The 25,972-nt window shown below is 44.2% G+C and overlaps 1 protein-coding gene across 1 annotated transcript; it reads right to left on the bottom strand.

Moving 5' to 3' along the window:
• Positions 1-11,345: 11,345 nt before the first annotated feature.
• Positions 11,346-23,037, bottom strand: LOC104461035 (ubiquitin carboxyl-terminal hydrolase 12-like). Its single transcript, XM_010072472.1, has 7 exons — positions 22,713-23,037; positions 21,525-21,751; positions 20,220-20,296; positions 19,262-19,345; positions 18,412-18,609; positions 17,524-17,602; positions 11,346-12,508 (listed from the first exon to the last, which is right to left on the bottom strand). The coding sequence occupies exons 1-7, from the start codon at positions 22,963-22,965 to the stop codon at positions 12,407-12,409; spliced, it is 1,020 nt and encodes a 339-aa protein (XP_010070774.1). The 5' UTR covers positions 22,966-23,037; the 3' UTR covers positions 11,346-12,406.
• Between the last annotated feature and the right edge of the window lie 2,935 nt (positions 23,038-25,972).

The following is a 25,972-nucleotide window of genomic DNA, read 5'->3' as shown; positions in this document are numbered from 1 at the left end:
CCCAGCCTGCCGAGATGTGCGAGACCTTCCTGCACCCAAGGGCGATGTCTCTGGGCTGTCCAGGGATCGTGGGCACACCACGTCTCGCTGCACCGGTGCAACTGGGCATCCAGCCGCTGGGAACGGTCCCCGTGGAGGGGCAGCCACGGTGGGGTGTGGGTGTCAGGGGACACAGGGTGGTTCGCAGCAGGGACGATGTAAAACCTCTGCATCGGTTCGGGATGCTGGTGCCGGGCTCTGGGAGCAAGTTCAGGCTTCCAGGATCACCTCTGCTTGAGGACAGCCTGCATCCTGCTGGCACCTGCATGGGGACAGGACCCCACTGGTACATGCACAGGGACGGGACCCAAACGGCACGTGCAAGGGGACAGGACGTCACTGATGCCTGCATGGGGACAGGACCCTATTGCCACGTGCAAAAGGACAGGACCTAAATGGCACCTGCATGGGGACAGGACGTCACTGATTCCTGCATGGGGACAGGACCCCACTGCCGCATGAACAAGAACAAGACCAAAATGGCATGTGCATGGGGACAGGACACAAACGGAATGTGCATGGGGACACGATGTCACCGATGCCTGCACGGGGACAAGACCCCGCTGGTGCATGCACAGGGACAGGTTTCAAATGGCACATGGGTGGGGACAGGACCCCCAGCACCCCGGAGCAGGGCCAACGCCACGCTGTGCCAGGAGGGACGGAGCAGCCCTGCGTGGTTTGGAAGCTCGCTCTGCTTTCTCCTTGCCATTCCCACCAAACACTCGGGCCAAACCAGGGGGAGGATTTTTCCTCCTTCCTTCAGCAGTATCGTTCCCACTTGAATTATTTCACTCCCAGTCCTTCAGCTCCAGCGCTTTCCCGAGCCAGCGGAACACGTTCGGAAGCACCTTGGCTGGCAGGCACCGTGTCCCCATATGGCGGCTCAGCTCCAGCGAGCAGGGCTTCTGGAGCAGGGCGGTTTTTCTGAAATAAAAGGCTTTTGCGCCGTGTTTTCCTCCTTCTCGCAGGCTGTGTTGGGTGCTCTGGCTGGGTACCTTGTCAGCAGTGACTCTGTTTCCCCTATTCTCAGATTCATCAAGCCACACGGAAAACTGGGAGCATGCTGGAAGCAAGGCAAAGTATTAGGGCAAATGATTGTGATAATTAATAATTAACAAGAACATCATTTGCCTGATGATCTATAGAGGTAAGGAAGGTTTTTCTGTGGTTTTGAAAGGGGCAAAATAAGAAAATTTATTTAATAAAAAGACAATCTGGAGTCTTTTTGCAGCTGACTGAGGAACAGGAAAGTCCCAGCTCCATGCAGCAAAGCCATCAGCTGCCCTGGAGCGGGTGAAGCATCAGCACTCAAAGAAATCTGTAGCCACCGATGGCTTTGTCGCTCCATTGCCAAGGGCTGATCCCTCCCGGCACGGGGGGGTGTCAGGCAGCCCACCCAGCAGGGGTAACCCCCCGCAGCAGCGCTCAAAGGACCTCCAGCCTCCCCAGTTCCTCTCCCGCTGGGCAGGAAGGACGTTGGGTTTCATCAAACCCGGGGGAACAAGTTCTCAGCTTTGAAGTCGAGCAAAAGGCAGCTCTGACACCCCCTCGCCCGAGCACAGCCAGTTCTATTTATTGATTTTTAACTCTGGCTTCTGACATTTAAACAGGATCCTACAGGGAGTCACGGCACCGGGCTCCCCTCTGAGCATCTCCCGACACATCCCTTGGAGTCAGGCTGGGAACCACATTGATCCAGAGCCCTGGTCTACACATGGGGTGGGCTGGGGCTTGGCCAGAAAAAGGTCACAGCGTGCTGGAAAGTGAAATAATTAATGTGAAGCGAGCACTTGGCTTGGAAAAAGCACCGGGCACGGGTGCGACATCCTCGTCCCATCAACTATGCACCGGATGCTGTTTCTGCCGATGGATATTCCAGCAGGAGCGGTAAATACGAAAACCTGGGGCTCATCCCGACAATCAGTCTGAGCCATATGTCCCTTGATTTTGGGTGGTTTGTTTTTTTTTTTTGGAGGTATTTTTCCCCCTCTGGGTATCGCGTTTTCTCCTTCGGCACCACTGCCCAGGGCTGTCTCAGGAGGAGGGAATTTCCCCAGGGTAAAAGAGACATTTCCGGGAGTGTGAACACCTGGAGCGGAGAGCTGCTAAATGTGCTGGTACCAGCCCAGGATTTGACCTTAGGTTTAGGATTGAGACCCAAACTGGCCAATGGTCTGTTCTATCCCATGCACTTCACGCCCAGTATAGAGATGAGGATCCATCCAGAAATTCTCTCTCTTGCTCCGGGTTGTCTCCCTCTGGGTCACCCCTCTCTCAGGGTCGTCTCAGTCTCTCGGACACTTGGGCTCTTCTCTCCATTCCAGGATTGCAGTTTTGGGACTGTCCCTGCTCTGGGATCGTTGGCCAGGAACAGGCTGAGCCATGGTCATGGGGTGGTGAGCAGTGTCCCCATCCCCAGGAGGGAGGAGGGTGAGCGAGCGGCTGCGTGGTGTAAACTACGACACATGGACAGAAGCGGGGTGCACGGCACAGGTCACGCCTGGCCCCAGGGATGTGTCACCCCAGGCTCAGCCGGGACAGAGCCATGGGTCCCGCTCACCGCAGGCACCCTGGCACCATCACCAGCTGCTGCCCACCATGGATCCTGCCTTGTGCTGCTGGCAGAGCTGCAGGGGATTTACACTCAGTGGTGCATCCAATCTGCTTTTATTTACCAGCTGGGAGGCAGCAGGACAGCCAGGAAGGACGAGACATAGGACTGTACCTTCCCATCCAGTTTTGAATTATTTCCCTTTTTTTTTTTTCTTTTTTTTTCTCCTGAAAGGTCAGGGCTCTTGTCAGAGCGAGAAGTCACGATCACCTTCCCTGATCCCAGTGTAATCGTGTTTGATGAGTCACTTGTTGAACGGGAAGTCTGCTGGTTGCTATAGGGATGGCAGCGGGGGGGAGAGGATCCCTCCATCACCCTCATCACTGCTGGTGACGGAGAAAACCCAACCAGCTCCAGGCCAAACTCCCCTTCACCGAAACTTTTTGATGGTTTGGTACCGCAGGATTTCTCCCCAGCCACGGGGCTGCAGGGATGCCTGGGTAGGTCCCTGAGTATGGTACAAGCTCAAGTTTGGGGACATCGCAGGGCTGGCAGGTGGCAGGGACCAGAGAGGGATGTGGATGAGCACGGTGCTCGATGCTGGGCTTGGGTACCGCAGGGACACCGGGGCCTGCAGGGGCTGTGGTGGCTTTGGGGTGATGGGAGGTGACACCAACGAGCTCCCTGCCACCAGCTCGTTACATGCCCATCCCTCCTTACGCGGGTTTTATATTTCCTAGGAAAAAAACGTGGCTCCTGGGAATACTGATCCCTTTGTGACGCAGCTGGTGCCCTGGTTGGCAAAGGTGAGATGCTGGGAGCTGCGGCTGTTTGTCACCTTCAGAAATGAGGCCACCGGGTCACCAAGACCAGCCACTGAAGTCACCGGGACCCATCTCCTCCCAGATCAGTGTTCACCAGCCTTTATCCCCGTGGGGCATCCCTGTCAGGTGCCAGGCACCTCCCAGGGGTCCCCACTTGGTCCCTTCACCCTTTCCTTCCCTTTCTTCTCTCCTGTACCAGACTGGGGGATTTATTCCCCAATTTGGTCCCAGGGGAGGCTCTCGGCCACCTCTTCAGGGGACACGGCAAGGGGAATTCTGCCATCTCCATCCCTGCAGACCCCCACCACCGTTAGCGACCCGCCGCCATCCGCGCGATGCTGGGCTAAGGCGCTGCCCTCCCCCGGGACCCCTCCTGCTTTCCCAGCTCTTCATTAGGGGACCGCTAATTAGCACCACGGTGTTCATTAACGCCGTTTCACTGCAACGCTCTGGTTTTGTGTAAGCGGGTTATATTCAGCTCCACTGTTCCTGCCAGGGGTGCAGCTTGCCCGCTCACCCTTTTTCCTCTGGGTCAGGAGAATTTGGTGGGGGGCTGCTGCGGCCAAAACCACCCCAGAGAGCCCTGAACACCTCCTTTGGGAAGGCACTGGCGGTTCCCCATCTGCTTCAAGGGGTGTTGGTCCCCAAATCTGCCTCGTTGGGTGCCTGAGTCCCCCAAATCCTGGGGGTCCCTGCAGCCCAAATCCTGCCTTCTTGAGTCTCTGCCCCCCAATCCCACCTTACTGAGCCCCAGCCCCCCAATCCTGCCTCAGTGAGCCCCTGACCCTCAAATCCCATCTCGTTGGGTCCCTGCACCCCAAGGACATGTCCCCAGAGGGGACAGCCATGCCCACATCCCCTCTGCCCAGTGGGGAGGGTGAGATGCTATATGGCCATGCAACAAAAAAAATCATTATAGCCCCGTGCGTAATTAAATCTGATCCAAAAATCCTTGAGCTTGGGATCATCTGTGGCCAGGTGGCTATTATAGCAAAAAAAAAAAAAAAATCCTCCTGCTTTTCCCATCAGGTGTTTCTTGAGCCACACAAAAGGGAAAAATAGCTTCTTAAAATAGCCCAGCGCAAGAGGCAGGTCGCAGAGGTGGAAGCACGAGGCAGCCGTTGCTCTGAAGGTCGGCTCCGCACACAGCCTGCACCGGCTTCGCGCCGGGATACCGCGGGCGAGCGAGCAGACGGCTATTTTTAGCCGTTTGGCTTTTTATGAAAACAAAAACCCCATCCAGGAAAAACACCGCTGATGCATTGGGAAAAATACACCCAGCCCAGACCCCGGTCCTTGGGGAGCATCCTCCTGTGCTCACAGGTGCTGCGCCGGGGTTGGGGACCGGACCCCCAGCGCCGCCTCGCTGCAAATTTAGAAAAAAAAAAAGGGGAATTTCACCCCATGGCATTGGGGGGTTTGGGTTGTTTGTTTAAGCAGCAATAGGGGGGGGAACGCTTTGCTCTGGGTGCTGGCCCCAGCCTCTGTTGCCCAGCAACTGGGGACAGGGATGGGGGGGTTTTAGGAGAAATGTCCCCAAAGCAGGACATTTCAGCTACCCCAGATGCCCCGGCGAGGGACAAAACCCCGGAGGGGAGCAGGGACGTGTCCGGGCAGCGCAACCCACTCAGCAGGGTAAGTAAAAGAGGGTTAACACACAACAGGAGCCGCTGGACATCCCTCAACCAGACCATCCGCTCATCCCTCCGGCTCCTGCTCTGGACTCATCGGCAGCTACGTGGCAGCTATGGACAGCGAGGGCAATGGTAAAAAAAAAAAGGAAAAAAAAAAAAAAGAGAAAAATTAAAAAATAATAAGAATAAAGAAAATTCCCATCTTCTCCTGGCAGCCGAGGAAGAGGCGATGCTGGCTGAGCGGCGCGGGGGAAGGCAGCAGCCGATGGAGCCGACGCGGGGAGTGCTGGCTGCCGAGGGGGCAGTCGGAATCCATCAAAGCCATAAAAATCGAAGGGAGACCCCCTGAAATGCTTCCCACCAGGCTTAGAGAAAAATCAGGGTGGGAGCGGAGGGGATGAAACCCAAAACAAGACGGTGTTCATCATCCCTAAACCTACAGTGGAGAGATGGAGAAGGCTCTGCGGGCCAGGAGAGCAGCTGCTCGGTGGTTTGGGGTGGGTTTTAGGTGATTTTGGGGCATCCCAGCCACTGGCACAAGCGCTCGGAGGAGAGCCGGCTCCCTCCCGGGAAGGTTCGCCAGCCCGGCGTGTTATTTTTTCGGTGCCGAGATATAATTAGTGCCAGTTCTTCAGGAGCTGTCACTCGCCATCACGTAACGTTTGCTTTTCTTAGGAAGATGACTAACTGGTGAATGATTAAACACGCTCGGGGAAGGAGGCGGGGGAAGTGAAATTTTTTTTCCTCTCTGGGAATTGAAAAAAAAAAAACAAAAACAAAAAAAACCAACTTCAGGAGCCACTTTGCAGTCCCAGAGAGCAGAATAAACTTTGACGGCTCTGGCGGAGGGATGCTTGGGCCACCCACCAGTCACACCGGGTGGCCCGCGGCTCGTCCCGGCACAAGGATGCTCGGAGCTGGGGGAGTGGAAGCCACCGAGATGCTCGTAACAACAGCTGCTCTGCAGCGATGCAACTGCAGCAAAAAGTCCTATTTTTTCCCTTCCCGTTTTCTCCGTTGGTCGTACCTATAGACGGTGCTGCAGAAGGATGCTCTCATTCGCGCTCACTGCCGGCGGAGCCCTTTTAATGCAGCAGGTTTCTCGAAGCTCATCTCCTTGCCAGCATCACTCCGATGCCTCTCCCGGGGACCAAAGGCAGCGCCGCTCCAATTACTGCCCGTTAGCTGTGACCTGCGGCCTCCGGAGAGCCCGAAATTGGATCCTGCTCTTTCAGATGGGTTATTTCGGAAAGGTTTTCTGTTTTCTTGGAAGATATTTTTAGAAGAAGATAATGTGGTTCCTAACTCTCACGGGAATCCTTCTGTCCCCGAGTCATTCTTGGCTCAAACTGCGGAGGAACGGCATTGAGAAAAAGTGATTTTCCCAAATCCAGTAACCTCCTCCCCTTGGGGGATGAATGGGAAACTTTGGCAAAACCAAAGCTTGGGTCTGAGGCTAAAGAAACCGAGAGGCCCCAAAAATTCACCCATGAGAAACCAGACGAATAAGGGTAAAATCTTCATTCAGCTCTTTAACAACACCTTAGGGTGAAGTGAATGGAAATATTTCCATTTTTCTCTGTCCGGTGGCTTCACACATCCTTTAATGCCCCTTCCCAGGACTCACTCTCGGATCCTCACTACCCCATGTTTTGGGGGACACCCCGAAGGCCTGGTCGCAGGTTTTGGAGGGTGCACAGAGGTGTCAGGGCCATCCTCCCATCCGCGTCAGCAGCAGGTACCAGCTTGGTTTGGCTCTTTTATGCTGAAGCGACGGCAAAGAATTTTGAAGGAATAAACTGGATTTTTTCCAAACTCATGGCCTTTCACTGGGAGAAATATTGTGACTCAAAATCTGAAAATGAACAGTTTTTTTAAAAAAATGAAAGATAATTTGGAAAGGATCGCCAAGAATAACACTCTCCCCATCACCACCACGTGATGCCATTCGCTGTGTGCTCTCCGAGGAGGAGCTGAGGGTTTGCTGGCATGAGGGTGGAAGCAAAGGGACGCAGAGGAGTTTCATAACGGAGCAATCTTTCAGCACTGATGTCTTTCATCTTGGCTTGTCCAGGCAACGGGGAAGGGGACCTTCCTTGACACACGGCAAGCTGGTGGTGCCCCGATCACAGCCACACGGTTTCACTGCCGAGGGACCATCCATGATGCTGCCGAGATGAGATTTGCCACCTGCAACGGCCACCCCCCGACCTGCAAAGATGCTGCTGCGGACCCGATGCGTTCAAAATATCGAGCGCATTTCGAATTGCCCATCGCCAAGAGAAAAAGGAACAAGAAACCCAAGTCGTAAGGGATGCAAAGCAGTCAAGTGCCTTGTTGCAGCACATGCAGGCTGCTTCTCACAGAAGGAAACAGATGCACTGATAGAGTGCTAATTAGGATACTTAATTACAAAGTTACTCAGCTCCTGCTGCAAACTGCCCGCTATCTTCTTTAGTGGCTACACCTAGGGGTAGATAATTTCTAAAACATCTTAATTTTTTTTTCCCCAATATATTTTGTAAAGCAGCTGCACTCCAGATAAAATCCATCTGGAAAAGGAAATGGACTCCGAGGAGATCTGGGGATGTTCCCAACTCCAAACGCAGCTCTCGGCCCCAATCCTTGCCCTCCTCCCCTTCCTTCACGGGATTTCTCTTGCACACCACCTGGGACGTGGAAATCACCAGGGAACACCCAGCTGGGACTATATGAATTTTTTTTACCCAAACCGCAGTGTAACCTGTGTCCCGGCTTTGGTGCAGCTCCCCGGGGCTGGATCCAGTGGAGGGGATGCTTCTCAGCAGCACAGCACCAAAAGCATTTTATCCTCAATAAATCTAAGCCAACAGCTCTCAAGTAATGTTTTGGGGGCTCTGATATTTTAAAGCCTTCACAAATCCTTTCCTAGCTTGGCCCTTCAGGTCCAACTCCTCCTCTCGCGGTTCTAAGTCATCCTCTGTCCCATGGCCCCTAGGCTACACTCCCCATCCAAGCCAACGCTGGCTCGTGCGTCCGGTCCCACATGGGTCTCCGAGAGCATCTGTCCCCACACCCATCATGTCCCCCGTCAGACCCACCTCCCTGGACAAGCATTCCAGCACAGCACGAGGTGCTCTGATGCAGCACTGATAACCACCGCAGCGGTTGGTATTTGTGGTGGTTATTTGTCTGAAGGAGCTTCCAAAACAACAGACAACCGCAGAAGGTGCTCATTGTCAGCGACCCAAACAGCACACTGCCACCGTGTCACCCGTCCTTCCTTGCAGGGCTTTCTCCTGCCAGCTGCAGCACAGAAACATCACACACGCTACAACGGGTTCTACAAGCAACAGCGAGCTCGGGCTGCCCAGGGACCGACGATGCTCCGCAGCCTGTGCCCCCGTGTCCAACGCTGCCACAGCCACTGGTGTGCATCCAGCCTCCAGCAGCGAGATCCCGCCCAGGGCTGCTGGGTTCTGCTTCGACACAAACCAAGCTTCCCAGATGTGACAGAGCCAGCACGCGTCCCCTCCAAACACAGGCGAGGTGGTGAAAATGAGCAGCCAGATGGAAGAAAGGATCAAACCATTTTTCTTTGCATTGTCTTCAGAATAAAAGGCCAAGACGACGCTCACCTGTCCCACCGACCCTGCTCCACTATAAACCTTACCTACCGTCACTTAGAGACACCTAACCCCATTCAGGAAGCAAACACAGCTGGGGAGGGGGAAGCAAACCCTGGAGGTAGGACGGGTTCCGCAGGAGCAGGAGGGAAGCAGACAGATGCAGCCCAAAGGTTCATTAGCGCAACAACACAAAATGCTAGCAGGACTTTACGGGGTGAGTTAATTGTGTTTCAGGGGATCGTTTCCTTTTGATGAGTGCCGAGGACTACAACGGGAAGGTTTTACTTGTCTCAGGGGCCTTTGTTAGTCTATTTTCTTTCTTGTACCAATCAAATATGATTTGTTTTAAACATATCCTAAACTGAGCTGGCACGGTGACTTTAAAAGCTCCTGCTGGCAACGGGAACATGCCAAGCACAAACACCAATTCACAAACAACCTCTTTCTGAAGTCTTCAGGGCAGAGCCTCTCTGCAAACAAGCTGTAGGGGCTGCTGAACTGGAAGGGAAATGGCAACGCGGGGTGCATTTGCCTCTGCTGCTGCTTAGCAGAGACAAATAATAACCGCGGGATATGGTCTTCACCCTCACTCCAGCGCTAGGCTCTGGAGAAGACCTGAAGTGGCTAGACCAGTCCCTAAATTCCAGTATCAATCCTGTCTCACTGGTACTCAAAGCTAAATCCACATCACTTCCAGACGCTCTGCTTTTGGTTGTTTGCCCTCAACAAAATTAATGCTGGGTAACGCTCGTTCTAAAGCGACTGAAAGCCAAACCCCCGGTCACTAGAGCTCAAATTGGCTCCACTCATGTATTGCTAATGTGCGACCTGGGAGGATAAGGACTAGACAGTATTTTGGGTTTAAAATGTATTTTTACACAGCAGTTGTCATTTTCGAATGCCATTTGCTTCTGTTGTGTTCTGACCTAGTCCCATGAATCCCTACTCACGGGAGCAGCCTTTGTTTAGATCTTCCCCGTATAAAAGTGAACTCCAGCGAACGGCACAGAAACGAAGACCTGTCCCGCAATGAACCCGAAAAGCTCCGAGCACACGGTACTATTTTTGCTTTTAAATGCCTCTGTTCCAAATCAGTCAGATAATATTTGCAACAAAGTCTTATGGAGTCCGCCAGCAAGGGGGGAAAGAGGGAGAAGGAGAAAGGAAATCACAGGGAAAGGCAACGGCAGAGCCACAGCGAATGATGAACGGATTAAGGGGCACTAGCAGTGCGATGGGTGTCGGGGAAAAGGCCCTGGGTAACCTCTCCTCGGCTTACCAGCACATCAATTATCATCTATGACACTTAAATTATTAATGTCTCTTGGTTAGAACCGCTTATGCACAGGTTGTACAGGTACAAACACAGCCAGCCAGCCCGGAGGGAGAAGCTAAGGGCAGCGAGTGGTTCACCAATTCCTTCTATTTCTGCCTCGGACTGAAACTCAAGGAAAAGCATTTGGGCCATGTGCATTTGATCATACATGACCTTTATTGGAGACAGGTGGGGTCATTTATTATACAGAAGTAACATCACACCATTCTCTTCCAACTTAATTCCTTTTAGTCTCCTTATAAATCTGTAGCAAAAGTGCACTTTTAACAGTTTTTAATCTATAGTATATCTCTTTCAATATTCTCTCTCAGTCAGGTATTTTATTTGTAAAAATGTATCGCCAGATATACAAAATACATGTCTAGTGTACTACATTAATTTTTGTATTTACTGTTTAGATTATTTTTAACTCAGTGCTCTTTTTTATTATTATTATTTTTTGCAAGACTTGGTGATGACAGGCTTCTGGTAGCGGCACCAGGAGAGGACTCACAGCTTGTGTGTGAACGAGGGGAGAAGACTCTTAGCCAGGAACAATTGTCACACAATAGGAACAAGATGACAAGAACGTCTGCTGTTATTGAATGTCTCTTAAAATGACAGTACTCTGTATAATAAAAAATAATTTAAAAAACCCAACGTCCGTATTATATCTTCTGGAAGAGGTGATGTGCCGGGAGAATGGAACCTGTACCCAGCTGGAATACAATGGTAACGATCAATTTGCATTTTGAAGACAGGAGTTAATTGCAAACATTATGTTTCTGGTCATGACAAGAAGAAACAAGACACATACAGCTGCGACAAGGAACTGTTTGTGAAACGCTGTTTTCCTGAGGACAATATTTTGGTAAAATATTTTATATCCTGTACAGGCCACAGAATTGCATAAGTTAAATGTCCTCAAGAGCAACAATCACCGGTACATACCATGAACGGCTGTGCTGGGAACAACCACACAGAGGACAGCTCTTGTGTTACCTAACAAGACGAAGAAAGGAAAATATTCATTTCCACTAGTCGTTTAGAGCCAGCTGCAACAAGCTTTGGCACAGCAACAGGATTTTTCAAAAAGAAAATTACAGAAGATTTTCTGAGATTTCTTACAAACTTTCTTAGTCTTTTCTTTCTAGTTATACTTGAGATTATAACATATACACATGTAACAGATAATTACTTAATTTCAGTCTTCAAAAGACTAACAATTTCCCCTGTTAAGCAAAGTCTACAGAGGTAAAATAATCAAAGCATTTTTAGGGGGATGTTACGATTCCCAGATCAACACCAAGGTTACCAACAGATGATGAGGAACACTTAGCAAGGTGATGTCTGGGTTGGTTGGTTTGTTTGTTTTCCTTCTTATTTGTTAATTATCTTGAAGACTAAGAACAACTGGGTTAGTTCCATAAATAATGCTTCCCTTGGTTAACCCTTCACAACTAGTTCTGTTTCTGTGTATTAGCATAGATTTGAAAGGCGAGTTGCATCAGTTTACCATGTACTGAATGAAATGTCAAACAGATCCTGGTTCAGAATGAGGGCACTTTTGGTTTAACGCAATAGCTCCAAGAAATGCTGTAACTTCAAACTTTCTAAAGCAACTGGTTGCCAGACATATTCTTCAAAAGGTAACTGCTTTCCTGCTCCCCTTAAATCTGCAGCAACACGGCTCTGAGTCAAAACTTCTGCTTCAAAAGAAAAATGCACAATAGACCAGGCTGAATATGGATGAAGTTCTACACCTTCTGAAGAAGAAACAGAACAGTAAAAATAAAAATACGAAAAGAAGCAGTGCTGTTAGTGTTATCTAAAACCAAGATAATGCATAATGGGGAAATTTACAATGCTGCAGAGAGAGTTTTTTGTCTGTTTTTTTTTAATAAAAATTACAGACTTGACATTTCCAATATGTCTTAGCTTTGTACTGCTTCTCAAGTCTGAGTCACCAAAAATATCCAGCAACCAGCTGCTGTTCATATCCTAAAATATGCCTTCAGCTGACACTGAATATTGAAATCATTCTGCTAAAATACAGAAAAACGACGATGGTAGAAACCAAGGTATAGCCTCAGGCCAACATTAAATGGTAAAAATTCTACAATGCTACTTTTAAATCTCTTCTTCAGTTCATGAACAAATAAGCAGCCAGGTTTCAAGTAGAGGTAACACAGATTTTGGAAGATAGCACATAAAAAAAGCCCAGAAAGAAAACTGGAACAAAAGCTCTTCTTGTTACGGCAGTCAGCACTAATCCTCCATGAAACGGCAGGGAGAAGCGTTTCTTCGCCCCGCTGGGTCTGTCCTGGTCCTAGAGCAACAACGAGGAACTGCTTCTGCTGTCACAAATATGTTCCATTTGGACATATCTTGATCCCTTTTTTTCTTTTATTTGTACACACGTATCTTTTGTCTTAGTCTCTTGACTGGTAGAAGAGGATATATCCAGATTCTGAGTTTTTGGAAATGTCTGATGTTAACCCATAGAATTCTTCAATGGCCTGGGCATCAATTTTCTGAAAAAATTAATGAGAGTTATAATTAGCCTCAGGCAAGACACCACCCTAAGAATCCCTTTCCCAGGCAAAGCATTTCTTTTTCAGTTCTTGGGGGTGATGCTGGAAAGCCACGCAGTACTAATACAAAAAAATTTCAATATCATTGAATCCAACCAAATACAACAAAACATTTTTCCCAATTGTTACCTTATTCACTATCGAAAAAAAGGAAATTAAGAAATCATAAACCTCTCAGAAGTGGTGGTCAAGCTGGACTATAAAAAAGGGATCCATGAAAATCTATCCTTCAAAGAGTACATGTAATTTTTACATTCGCTTTCTCGTTCAGACTGCTGTTACCTTTCCTGACTATAGGTTTGTAATGTAAATGAAAAATAATTAAAAAGCAGTCACTGATCAGCAAAGAAGATTTTTTTACAGTTGGGCGTACATAAGGACCATCTTGAGCAGATTTCACATTCAGATAAAGTAACTCCGGATTTTAAAGTTCTTGTGACCTTCTTATGTAGAGAGGTCCTGCAAGTGCTGCTGGCAATTATACCATGAAATCTGTGGAGCTCAACTGATTACAATCTTCTGGTCTCTGAAGAGCTTTCCTTCCTTAGGATTTGCTGGCACAATGCCTACTGGAATATTAACTCAAGGTTGTGTTTTAAGAAAAAGAAATTATTTGCCATATTAACAGAATTAAATGGTCTGCTCCTGTTTAAAGTTGTGAACTATGTGCAGAAAAGCAGGTTTTCATTTTGTACTCCGACCAGCAAGGCCTGTAGGGCATTTCAAAGGGCTTTTCAAGACACAAGTTCTACAGTCTTGATCCAGCTCCTGAGAACAACTGGCTTCACATTACTGAACTTGATTCTGCAGTCAGCAGAGAGCAAGGGTAGAGACCAAGACACTGAAATAAAACACTCCCAGTGACCCACGCTGCTCAGCACTCCACTGTGTTTCAGTATTTTAAAATACCTTTAGGACTCTGGATCCAGAGATGAGAGGCTGAAGTAGGTTGAATTTGTTGTGGAGGAGCAGAGGGAGACTAAAGTTTTCCTTTATTCCCCAAGGAATAAAGTTGAGCAAGCAAAGATACGTTACGAACAGAAGAGGCTCTGGGTTGAACACCTGCTTTGATCGTGAGAGGGAGCAGCAGAGAGCAGCTTGTGCTTACATTTGAAAAGAAAGAGACAGAGCTATGACTCCATGGAGGAGCCTCCTCAGCTACAGAATCCATTTGGCAGTGTGCTAAATCACTGCTCACGGAGCAGACTCGAGCATCCCCTGCAAACACCAAAGCGTTGGTTTCTCCAGGCGGCACTGCCCAACCACCTGCAAGTTTAGGCCGTTCTTTTCCCAGCCTTGAATCACAAGAAAAACAGACATCATAAGCTTCCAGAAGATGCATCAACTGCAGGACAGAGCTGCAGAAATTCTCCCTTGAATAGTTTTGTTAAACACTTTCTGTTAAAAAAAAATAGGGGGAAAAAAAGACCCCCAATGGATGTTTTGTGTTTCTCTCTTCTCCATTCAAGGACTTCAGAGAAGCTGAAATACCGTACTGAGGGCTTCTGCATTTTCACACCATTTATTAACCTAGCACCTACTACAGACTGTTAGATATACATTTTAACAGGAAAATAGCAAAAGAACATTCCTCATTCCTTGTAATATATTTAGCAGACAACTCAAACATGTTTTAAGTGCCAACTAGCTTGCTGTGAAATCAAGCCTACTTCCACTACTCATTTTGAATGCAACTCAAACGTTTTTATACAGATTAATTCATCCTACAGATATTTTTAGTTTTATCATCGCAAAACTGACTTCCTTTTTTAATTTCACTATCCACAGAAAACACAGTGGAAGAGGATTATATAGACTCCATTCTTCCCATCCTTAGCTGACCACATACATTGTGGATAGCAAAGTTTTACCCAGTTGCAGCTTCTGAGTGACAACCAGCTGACGGTTTCACAACTACTTTTTGGATTCTGCAGCTTCACCTGGCATTAAGATTATTTTTTTCTTGTTCACTAGCCTTATATATCCTTTGCTCATTTCCAGACAACCGTTCTGCTTCCCCAAACCAAATCCTTTTCTTGCACGCCATTCACAGCATTCACCTTGCTGCAAATCTCTGAACAAATATTTAAGCGAAGACATGCAATCATTCTCCCCCTTTTCTCAATTTGGAGAACTCCCTGGATGGCCACTTTTCCCTCTCCGTTTCAGATAAACATTGTCGCTGTGATGTATCACTTAGCTGCTCTAATGACAACATGTCAAACTAGCCAGCGATCATTTACTCAGGATTCGCAATTAATTTTGCTTGGCGCAGTATCCCATTTGGACTGATTTACCTCCTGGATTTGACGCAGTTGCTTTTCACATATGCTGTAGTATGTTTGATTACCATCTATCTTCCATTTAATTGAAAGTTGGCCTTCCAACCAAACCCAAATAGATAAATAAATATGACTTCACCACTTCTGACATTTAGTGGGTAACAAGGATAAACTACTTCCTACTGACAGTTCAGAGATATTAATTCATATCACTTGCCAAAAAAGCAACAAAGCTTTTAAACTGTATTTAAAGGGAAAAAGCTTTCTCTTGTGTTCTCTTTCAGTGGCAATATCTGTACACAGGTACAAGGGCTTTGCACTCATCATCATTACTCATCTGACTAACACCTGTTTTGCTATGTAGGCAGTTCACACCTACAATGTTAATTCTCCAAAGCTTAAAAAATTAAAAAAAAAAAAAATCTGCTTTCATGTTCTTAGAGTCCCTGAAGAGCAGAAGGCTCCTGTGGTTACCCCTAAACCCAGAAACTTATGCAGAATTCACATTTTACAGGTTTTGGGGTTTTGGGGTCTTTTGCCACTCCATTTCTGAGGACAACCTCTGTAATGTCCTACACAGGACATATTTCCTGTGGTGTCAACTTCGGGCCAGTCACAAGCAGTTTGAAAATAGTACTTAGTCAAGTTCAGAGGAGATATTTCAATCTCTTCAGGCAGCAGATGGCACTGACAAAAGTAGTTGTGGCTTCACTTCACTTTTGCAGTGAATAGCCTACAGCACCAGTAAGGAACTCAATCTCAAGAGCTGGTGACTAAGCAGGGACAGAGAACAGAGGAGTAAAACTGCAGCTGCTTCTTCCAGCAGCCTGTGGCACCAGTGGAGGAAGAGCAGTCTCCACTGCCCTGCCCTCCTTGGTCACCGAATCGCCAGAAATTCAGGTGAGTTCTAAAATGTCAAGAAAAGAGACAGGGTACAACACTTCCTAGACAGCGGGAGACGAGAGGTAAACTTCACAGTCATCACACACTTAGAAGGCAGGAGCAGCTACAATGGGCAGTCAGTGAAGAAATCAAACCAAGCAGGAATCCTTATGCTACACTCTTCAAAGCAGGTCGAGGAGCTCATCAGAAAGGACCAACGATCTCAAATGACTCACGTGCAAAACTCTCCTGTGCAATTTTTCATGCCCTCCACCAGCAGCAAAAACAAAGCCTAAATTTCACAGAAAACAAACATCATGTGCAAACGCCAGCCAGGGAGAGTCTTCTAGCAGGAAAAGGAATTTTAAACTTCTGGCTCCGCAGCTGGGGCAGAGACAGTGCTACAGGACAGGGGTACGCTGCTAATCCTAGTCAAGACAGTGAAAACTCCAAGAACCATGGAAAACACTAAAAGGAGAAATTTCAGATCAAAGAGCTTTATTTTTACAGAATTTTAGATAAACTCTATAAAAGATGAACTTAAAAAAAAAAAAAAAAAAAAAAAAGAAAGCCATGATTCAATTTAGAAAAGCAGCTTGAAGGGGAAAAAAAAAAAAGTATCCCTCCAGGGGAAAGGAACTACATTCTAGCTTACTTGTGACAGCTCCTTGAATTTATTGTCCAATAACAGACAGCACATATTTAAAGGCTATGTTTTGGCACATCTGTAGAAGCGCCAACAGTTTTTGCAGATAAAAATAGATTCTGTTTTGACCTAAAAGCTAAGATACAACATAGAAGTGACTGATAGAAGACAAATATAGAACAACAAGATGGTTATTTCACATGTACTTTTAAAATTTAAAGTTTGCGTTCGGAAAAGATAGTGAATACTTTCATTAAAAATATTGAAGTGAACACTATTTCCAGAACTAGCTGATGCAGTTACATACCTCAGCCATGATAGAAAGAGAGGAAAATAACCCCCAAAAATATAATAATGGGGAAAAAGCAACTGTTCATAGTCATACAGGCTATCCAAATCACCAGGAAGTCACTCAAAGCTAAGCAAAGATTAAACAAAAAAAAAAAAAAAAGAGGAGAATGTACTACATCTTTGTTTCAGCACAAGCAAGGATTTTGCTGTGTGTATTTAGACACTTAGACCTTGACCGTGAGATCTCAGAGGCAAATAGTACATTTTCATCTTTACAAAAGATACATGTAAAGATACTGCTGTGGTATTTGCTTAATAATTATGTGAAATACATGGATACAGAAATATTTTGGATACTAGTCTTTATAGGTATGTTAGTAGAAAAGTTAAGGAAAAACTTGCTTGAGCAGACTGTTCAAACATTATTGCAAATAGCGCAAACATCTTTGTATACCCTCCGGACCTTACTGCAGTCTCCCAAATCTTTTTCTACACTTTAATTTGTTGCAGAAAACTGCTTGGAAAAATGGTTAGAAGTTCTTAAATGCAGCAACGAAATGCAACTAGCACAAAGCAAGCTAGCACCAAAAAGGAGCCCAAAAGGTGGGCTGAAATAAGAGCATTTCAGATCCTGAACACAACTGTGGTGTTTCAGCCTGCACAGGTGCACGCCGCCCCATGTCCGAGGAGTCAGGACATTCCTGAAGCTTACTTTTTGAAACCTCCAGACTTATTCTATGCAGAGATTTTGCTGAAATACTTTCATAGGTACAAAAACTAATCCCCAGACATAAGAACAGAGCTGGAGAGTGACACTGTCTCCACCTGTTTTCACCATGTGATAGCACACCTACCTCTACAATGTCATCATCAAACAGCAACCAAAAGCCATGGCTCTTCACAATGGTGATATAATGTCCACGATTTGGACCACTGCCAGAAAAAAAAGGATTGAAGACTTATTACCCTTGTGCCTCCAAAGGCAGGACCACTGCTCTCCCACATGATTCCAGCCATTACTGGCAGAGTTAGATTTTCCATCTCTGAACCTTGTCTAATACTCCTCATAACATTGTTTAGGTTCTTAGACTTAACCAAATTGCTTTTTTTTTGCCTTCCATGACTGCTTTTTGCCTAAAAGTGGTTAAATTTTTTCCCCTTTGTTTCTAAAACCAGAATAAAAACCACTACAACAAAAATCTAATGAATAAGGGTGTTTTTAAAAATCCGCAGTACACACTTTATTCCACGTGGTGGCACCAGCTTCTAAAAAAACTACAATAGTTTATCAAGTAGCGGCATGAGAACTATAATTTAATTCCATTTTAGTGTTTTTCCAAGATTTGTTTTTATTTCATTTAGCCTTCCTGGAAAGTAGGGTTGGGAGTGGGGTTTTTTTGTTGTTTTTTTTTTTTTTTTTAAAGACTGGTCTTAGTTTGCTACAGCTCCAAGAAACAACTTGTCTGACTTGCTACCATTTTTGAAAGGTGATAAAAGAGCAAACCTTAGACTGTGTAGTCAGAAAGCAAAACTTAAAACAGTAAAAAAAGTAGTAGGAAAAGACCAAAACACTTAAAAAAAAAAAAAACAAAAAAAACTTTCTGACAACTAGCTCTGATGCTGCTTAGCATGCTCCCATATTGTCAGCCACTGCACTGTTAAAAAATGGCACATGGATGACAGACTCCTTTCACATTTCAAAAAAAAGCATTTAAGGTCCAGAAAACACAAACCCAACATACCTTCCACAGTGAACAACTACAGCCACGAGGTCATACATTCTGTCAGGGTTTGTAGCATCTCCTGAAGTGTTAAAGAGCCGGAGCTCCAAGGGAAAGACTACACGGTAGGAGAGTTTGGTGTATCGATGCAGCTGGTCCATGTATTTGAACCTTTTTAAGTGCAGAGCTAGAATCATGGGCAACTTTTTCACTCTCATTCTGAATCACAAAAATATGTTAAACAAAGAACAAGGCATTAGCAAATCACCTAAAACAAAGCTTTGCTCAAGAAGAGTTTCAATATGAAGAAGCTTCTTAAAAGGCATTAACATTTTAGATGTTACTGAAGATTTTCCAAAGGCTGCTTTTCTCATGTACATTCCAGTAAGAATAGGGAATATTTATTCTGAAATATTAATTACGCAGCTGACATCTGAATACAGGACAACTGTCTATGCTGAAAACATCAATTTTTCATCGCATCAATGGGAAGAAATAGACGGAATAAATCTGTCTTGCTGCTCTGGCTGTGACCAAGTAGGAGGTGAGAAATGAGATTTTTGTATACAGTATTCACAGGGAAAGCAGATGGGAAGGTTTTCAGTGGCTTTAAGCTGATTGATGCTAACTGGGGAAAATGTGGATGTCTGGAAGCACCAGATATAAGCTCTTCTGGGAGGAATACAAAATTAATCTCTTCATTTCTCTCTGAAGTTACTTGGTCTCTCCACTTTTCCTTACTCCCCCAACAAACACAGACCTCAACAGTCTTACGTTGGGTTTTTTTTACCAAATTCACAGGTGTATTTTTTGCAACAGCTGTCCATTTTAAGAACATTCATTTGCATTAACCTGAATATTTGAACCTTACCTCTTCTGTGCTTCCTGTTTACTGCGACACTGCTCACAATAGTATTTATATTCACTGCACAGAGTTTCAGTATTACTAAACCCTCTGTGGAAATGACAGAGAAGTCAGATAAGTTAATAATGCTGAAAAAACAAAGTACACACAGAAGATGAAATTCCTCTTCTTATCGCTCGTACCTCCCAAACACATTTTAGGTGCATTTGTCCCAGTCTTGGGATGCAGCATCAATGTTCAGCTGGAAAAAATCTGGGAATTAAACCCTCAAGTATCAAGCTCATACTTTCTAGGCAGAAGTGAGACCCAATGGGTAATAAACAGCAATAAGGTGATAGTGGTTTGTTTCCCGGGGTAGCCACTCCCTGTTTTCTCTGGCGGCAGACATTAAATGTTAAGACCTACAGCCATTATCCATTGACCAGCTGAAGTCTGGATTGTCTTTCAACTCCTAGCAATTATACATGCATTATCAGCTATTAAAAAAAAAAAGATGCTATTTGCAACTTGCAGTATCCTAGCAGCTGATAAGCCTTGGATCTAGCAGTCAAATACATGGAGCAAATTTATATCAGAAAAAAACCCACCTGACCACAAACGTCAGGATCAGACAACTGAAATGCACTAACAATATGAAAATAAACAAGAATTTATTATGAAACTATATTTAGTTTTGATGAAACCTGACTATATGACATAACAAATTAAAATGCCCATAAAAGGAAGTGAAAAATTAATCTTACATACCACTACGAAATCATCGTAGTCATTAACTACTAGAAACCACTAAGAAACTAGCAGCTTCAAAAACCCACAATGAGGATAAAATGAACAGCACTCTGAACAGGACATATTTTACCATAAGTCAAAGCCTACACCTGCTGCACAACAAAGCGACTAAGTCAGGCTCTTTCCTTCTGACCAAGGGCAGGTATTTTTTCCACTCACAAATATTGTCATTTACCTTAGACAGTGTGTAATTGATGTATTTTGTTCCACATCAACCGATAGATCCAGAAAGTCCTCATCTTTGCTACTAACCTTCAAAAAAATAAGAAGAAATATTTCGTAACAGTTTAGAACCAGCAGATTTCTTTTAACCATTTCTGGAATGGTGCAATATCCTTGTTCCAAGTAGACAGCTTTGTAATAAAAAATAAATATAAATATACACAAACACACAGAGACTCTTTCTTGAGGTAAGCCAAAACTGAAGAAATTCTCTGATGTAATGCTACAATCCAGAGGGGAATATTGGGAAAAAAAAAAGCCAAAACCCAGAGAAAAACACCAAAAAAACCCGAACTCAGAAACCTTTCTTGCAAAACATCTCTACCCCTTAAGACTTCAAGACACATCTGCTTACTTCACTGGCAAAACCAAGTTTTTAACCACTCGAAGCTCTCAGAGCTGGAGAAGCTTTAACTGTATTCCAATTCCACTCCACTTTGTAGACTGTAGACTCTGCTGCATTTTAGAGTTTAACAGTAAACACTCACAGGAAGTGCAGAAGCAGGCAGATGGATTTGCAATTAAATGGGTTAGCAGTTAGGAAAGTCATATTTCCGTTTATGGATCAGTCACATTTAATTTCAAAATTCTTGAGACAGAATCTTATTAATGTCATTTTCAGAGCTCCTACTCACCATATAGCCATAATTTTAGATTTCAAATGCCAAGAACAGTCGTTTCAGTTGTAATCACTTCTCTTTTTTTTCTCTCCCCGTCTGGGTTTTCATTTTTTGAGAAATATTAAATCAGACATAGCACACGGCTAACTACAAATTCCTGGTCTGAAGGTGGTGTGGTTCTGATTCTAGACTTTGTGGCACTCCTTTTGCTCTCAAATAGAGTGGCTATGGCCCAGCACCAAAAGCACAGACTTCCAGTTCAAGAAATTCAGTTAATCTCAGAGTTAAATAAATAGTGAGCGACTCTCATGTAGAAACACAACATAAACTATCAATCACTGACACAGGAAATAACACAAAGACAAAAAGGCAGCTTATATCAGCCAGGTGCAGACTGCCTCAATGGAAACAGGGAGGAGGAACAGAAAAAACACTATGCTTTTTCTGAGAAACATACCTTAATGAGTATTGGTTTGAACATAGAGGTGATACAGTCATAAAATAGGCTATGCTCCACATTTTAATAGAGAGAGTGCAATTTCATCTATCCTAATAAATGAAAAAGTGTGCTTAGTATTAAGGAAAATGATCCAGAACCTGTGCAAAATCTAAGAGGTTTGGTTTTGTTTTAAACGTACAGCCTCACAGTTAAGACATCTGGTTTCATTGGTTAGTGTTCCTTGGAAGATTTCATGGACCCACGTCAGATCAGTCTTGTCTCCTTCTTCGCTCTCAATGCTGCCGTTCTGGAGTTTGCCATTCTGCTTCTCCTGCTTTTTCTCTTCTTGTAGTAAGTCAGCAATAGTGTTAAGTAGGTAGTTTAGGAATTCATGTGCATCCTGCTGCATATAATTATCAAATAATTCTGGAAAGGAAAAGACCAAAGAGAATTTAAAAATGTGGATACTTCAGAATATGAAGTTACTATGCATTTAGCAATCCCCCTTCTCCACCCTATTACACAACCGTAGGTTACACTGTTAAGAGCCTTTGAAGAATTTTACTTTGTTGTTCTTGCAACGGATGTTAGGTTACCCTCACCTATTCCTCAGGGTGCAAGGAACAGGCAGCTGAAAAACAGCATAAAGGAAACTTAGTTTGGGCATTTCTTGGAACTGAAGTAAACCATGATTAGTTTTGGTTTTTTTTTTTCTTTTTCTTTTTCTTTTGTTTGGTTGGGGTTTTTCTTCCTTTGGGAGGGAGAGAAATAAAGAAATTCAGATGTGTTGCCTCGGGCCATTAGTTCATTAAGTCCAGCATCAAGGGGCAAAAATCCCCTACTATAAGTTTATTATCTTTTCAAGTTCAAGCAGAGATGATAAATCAACACAAAGAACTTTTCCTCAGAAAGTAGCCCTGGGAAATAACCGCTAGTTCTCATCATAAGGAATTTATCCCACTGCAAATGTAAGAAAGCAGGCTGCGAGTGGTTAGGACTCCTTCGAGAGCTCAACTTTGACCAACTCTGTGAGGATTTTTAGCCCATGACAATTTCTAGCAACGACCCGAAATGCACTGACTTGCAGCAGACCTCTACAGAATATAATGGCAACATGGAATAACCGGAACTTGTGTACATGCTCTGTACTTTATCTGAGAAGGTACAGAAGCAATTATATCTAGCTAATCCTCTTACAATATAGCACAATTCTGATATAATCTATTTTCCTATGCTACAGAGGTGGTGAAATTCACATCACAAACAGGAGTTCAAAAAATCTTCCAGAAATCTGTTAAAACTTGACAATTTGGACTCACTTAAAAAGGAAGCTGTGTTTATGGTTTGTACGCTTAAATCTGCATTAAAAATTCATTTATTCATTTACCATTTTCTTTCCTCAATCGGGAGATAAATTTCTTGGGTGGGATGACTCCCACCTTCTTCTTTTGCGTAGCAATACTGTTGAAGAGATCAGAGAGGCATGTCAGGAGGCTTTCCTTCTTTCGAGGCTGCACTTTGTATGCCAAAACTTTTTCCCGAAATGGACGACAAAAATAAAGTGCCTGTAAGACTGAGTTGCAGTAGCAGGTATTGCCGAACTGGTTAAAACAGAACAAAAGGAAAACAAATGTTTTCATATTAGGTCTGTTAAAAGAAAGAGGTTGCTCATTAAGAATGTCACATACTGAAAAGGGAAAAGTTGTCTGTCAGAGTTCATTTATTGGGAAAATACTGGTAGGCATGGTGTAAAAGACTCATCCTTGTATCACGACAGCTGGAAACAGCAAGAAAAGGAAGAGAAGACAAGCCACAGTGATATTGGGCACAAAAAAAAAAAAAAAGCAGGAAACCACTGACAAAAAAAAAAAACAACCGAGGGCTCATCACAAAATCAAAACTGCTGGAGATACAGCATGCTACTAATCCTGATGGGGAGATCCTGCCCATACTGGTGTGGAAGGGTGCCGGTGATACAGCAGAAGAGAGGGACAAGAAGAAAAAGGAAGAGCCAGCATCCGTCAGCATCACTGTGCCTCGACGGTGTTCAATGCATGAATTCGGATGCGAGATTTGCTTGTGTCAGATGCACAAAGTACTTTTTAGAGATAGTTAGCAAGGTATCTGCTAAATATTTCCTGTTGATAATGAAATGTTATGAGAAGTGCATGATGCAGGCAAATTCAAAGGGCAGCTGGTTTGCATCTGCTGTATCTGAAGGCAGTGTCATCTCAGAGAAAGGAGGACAGCGAAAACTTCCAGAGGCAGTGTTCCACATTGCTTAAAAAGAAGAAACACAGCTGAGATATCGGCGTACAGTCCACAAGAAATACAGGATGGTTTCCCGAGTTGTTTATTTGCAATTTATAGTGCAACTGTACTGTACAATGCTGTCGCTTCAAAAAAGTGAAACAAATTCTGGGTTTGCCAGTCCCCAGACACTCTGGTAATGAGATTCTGCATCTCAAGAGCACCGAGAGCAAAATATTTCGAATAAACAAAATGAGCAGACAAATCTGCCTACAGAACACAGACCATTTTGTTAAGTGGTGCTCAGAGAATATGGCCACTGCTGTTCAGCAAAATTTGGTGTCATTACTGTAGCAGAGTGACTTCAAGTTAATAATCAGTTTGCTGACTGAAAGAGAAAATTAACAGTTTAATTTACACAGCTAAAAAGGTTACAGCATTATAGTTACATTAATATTAATTTATACCATATGCAAACAACATGGAACAGCAGTTAAAACTTATTGACATGAGGAAAACAAATATGCAAGCTGAACAAACATGCAAATTAGGATAGAACCTCACTCATACGCTTGTTAGTGACCTAAGAAAACAAATAAGCATCATGCTAACTAAATCTGCATACAAGACAAAATAAAACACGAGAACTACCAAAAGTCTGAGTAAATAATATTGTTTTCAGATGAGGTATTTAATATATTTGTCTATAATAATCCCAGAAAATTAAGAGACAGAAGAAACCAGAAATTAGCCACCTTAAAAAAAAAAAAAAAAAGGAAGGCCATGGTGCATCAAGTCAAAAAAGTTTACGAAACAAGCAGTTAATAATACTTCAGAAGTGTATTAATGGAGAAATCATGTCAAAAAGCAGGAAGTCAATTGCTTTAATGCCATCCATACAGAGAGAAATTATTAGAACCAAACTAAATGGAAGAGTTAAAGAATTAAAATTCCATCCAAATTGCTTTAAAAATTCCTGACAGTAAGATGCGAGATGCTTTGCAGTAGTCGAAGTGACACAGTGAAAAATTCATTTCATGGCATGCTTTAGGTTTTAAAAATGTCCTTCTGAAGAGTATTTCAACTCTTTGTTTGCTCTCGCCTTTACATAGAGTAATGTGGAAGAACCTTTATTCCTGAAATCAATATCTTGGATCTTAGCATTGTAGATATTTTACTGCATGCCAAGCACTTTACAAAAAGACCATGTGACGCATTTTATTTCAGTAATTCTGACTTTTTTTCATGTTAGAACAAAACCCTTCCAACTTTGAGCAATCCAGGGCTTTGGGAAACTTCTGAATATCTCAATTATTGATCTACCCTGCTCTGTATTAGAGAGAGTCCTCTCCATTGGTCCTTGGCAGAAGCCCAAACAGCAGGCTGGCAAAGGCAGTTCTCACTGGGCTGATGAATGTTTCCAAACCTGGAGCTACATGCACAGATCAAACACACAAATGGTGTATAAAGTCTAATGTTACCCAAAACACAAAGGAAAAACAGGTACAAAGATGTAGGTTTTAAAATCTTTTTGTCATGGTTTCTCTGGTATAAATAAATATTTTAAACAGAAGCCAAAACATAGGGTTTTTGCTTAAACCTGACTGTAGTTAGAGTCACTACTACCTAACTTCTTAAGAACCTGTAAAATTTTACACGTTCAATGTAAAAATAAAGTTTGAAGGCTTATTTTGAGACAGAAGCTTTTTAAAATGAAAACTGAGATGAAATTCTAGAATGAAAGCATTGTTCCATCCCTCTTGCACTGCAGTTCAATGTCACATGTGACCTATCTGAGTAGGCTGTCAGAAGGAGCAGCCAGACCCTTCTCCCATACACCCTGCAGCGGCTTTAGCAACAGCTTGACTGCAGGCAAGTTGGTTCAGCTCACTGATCCAAAGAGAAAATAACTGTTTAAAAAAAAAAAAAAAAAAGTTAAAGCTTCCATTGTCCACAGGTTCAACACCTGCTTCTCTCTGCAGTGCAACCACACATTTACAGCATTGATGCTGAAGCCATGAAACTGTCCTCTTTAAAGCGCTGCAATTAACTTCAAATTGTGAAAGAACTAGAAATAGTTTAGGAAAAAGTTCGGTGGAACAACAGCATGAAAACAAACATCCTAAAGAAATAGGTTGCAGGGAATAAAGCACAACAGTATTAGTCATATTCTGTCCTTCAAAACAGAGAATGGATGTGGTTAGAATAATTCCAGTTATTTTTAGAATGCTGTTTTTCCTCCCTCTCCACACTATTCTTCACTCCACTATTTCTGTTCCAGTTGGAGATGCCTTCCATGTTTCTCATTATGGTGCAAACCTCAGCAGCTTTGGAATGGCCATTAACACCATACTTAAGGAATATAACTCCATGTGTTTAGATAGTTTGGGGTCCAAG

The sequence above is a fragment of the Pterocles gutturalis genome, unplaced genomic scaffold, assembly GCF_000699245.1.
Source record: "Pterocles gutturalis isolate BGI_N339 unplaced genomic scaffold, ASM69924v1 scaffold11137, whole genome shotgun sequence".
Taxonomy (NCBI): Eukaryota; Metazoa; Chordata; class Aves; order Pterocliformes; family Pteroclidae; genus Pterocles; species Pterocles gutturalis.
The sequence above is the reverse complement of the archived record's forward strand: the minus strand, read 5'-3'. Positions and strand labels throughout refer to the sequence as shown.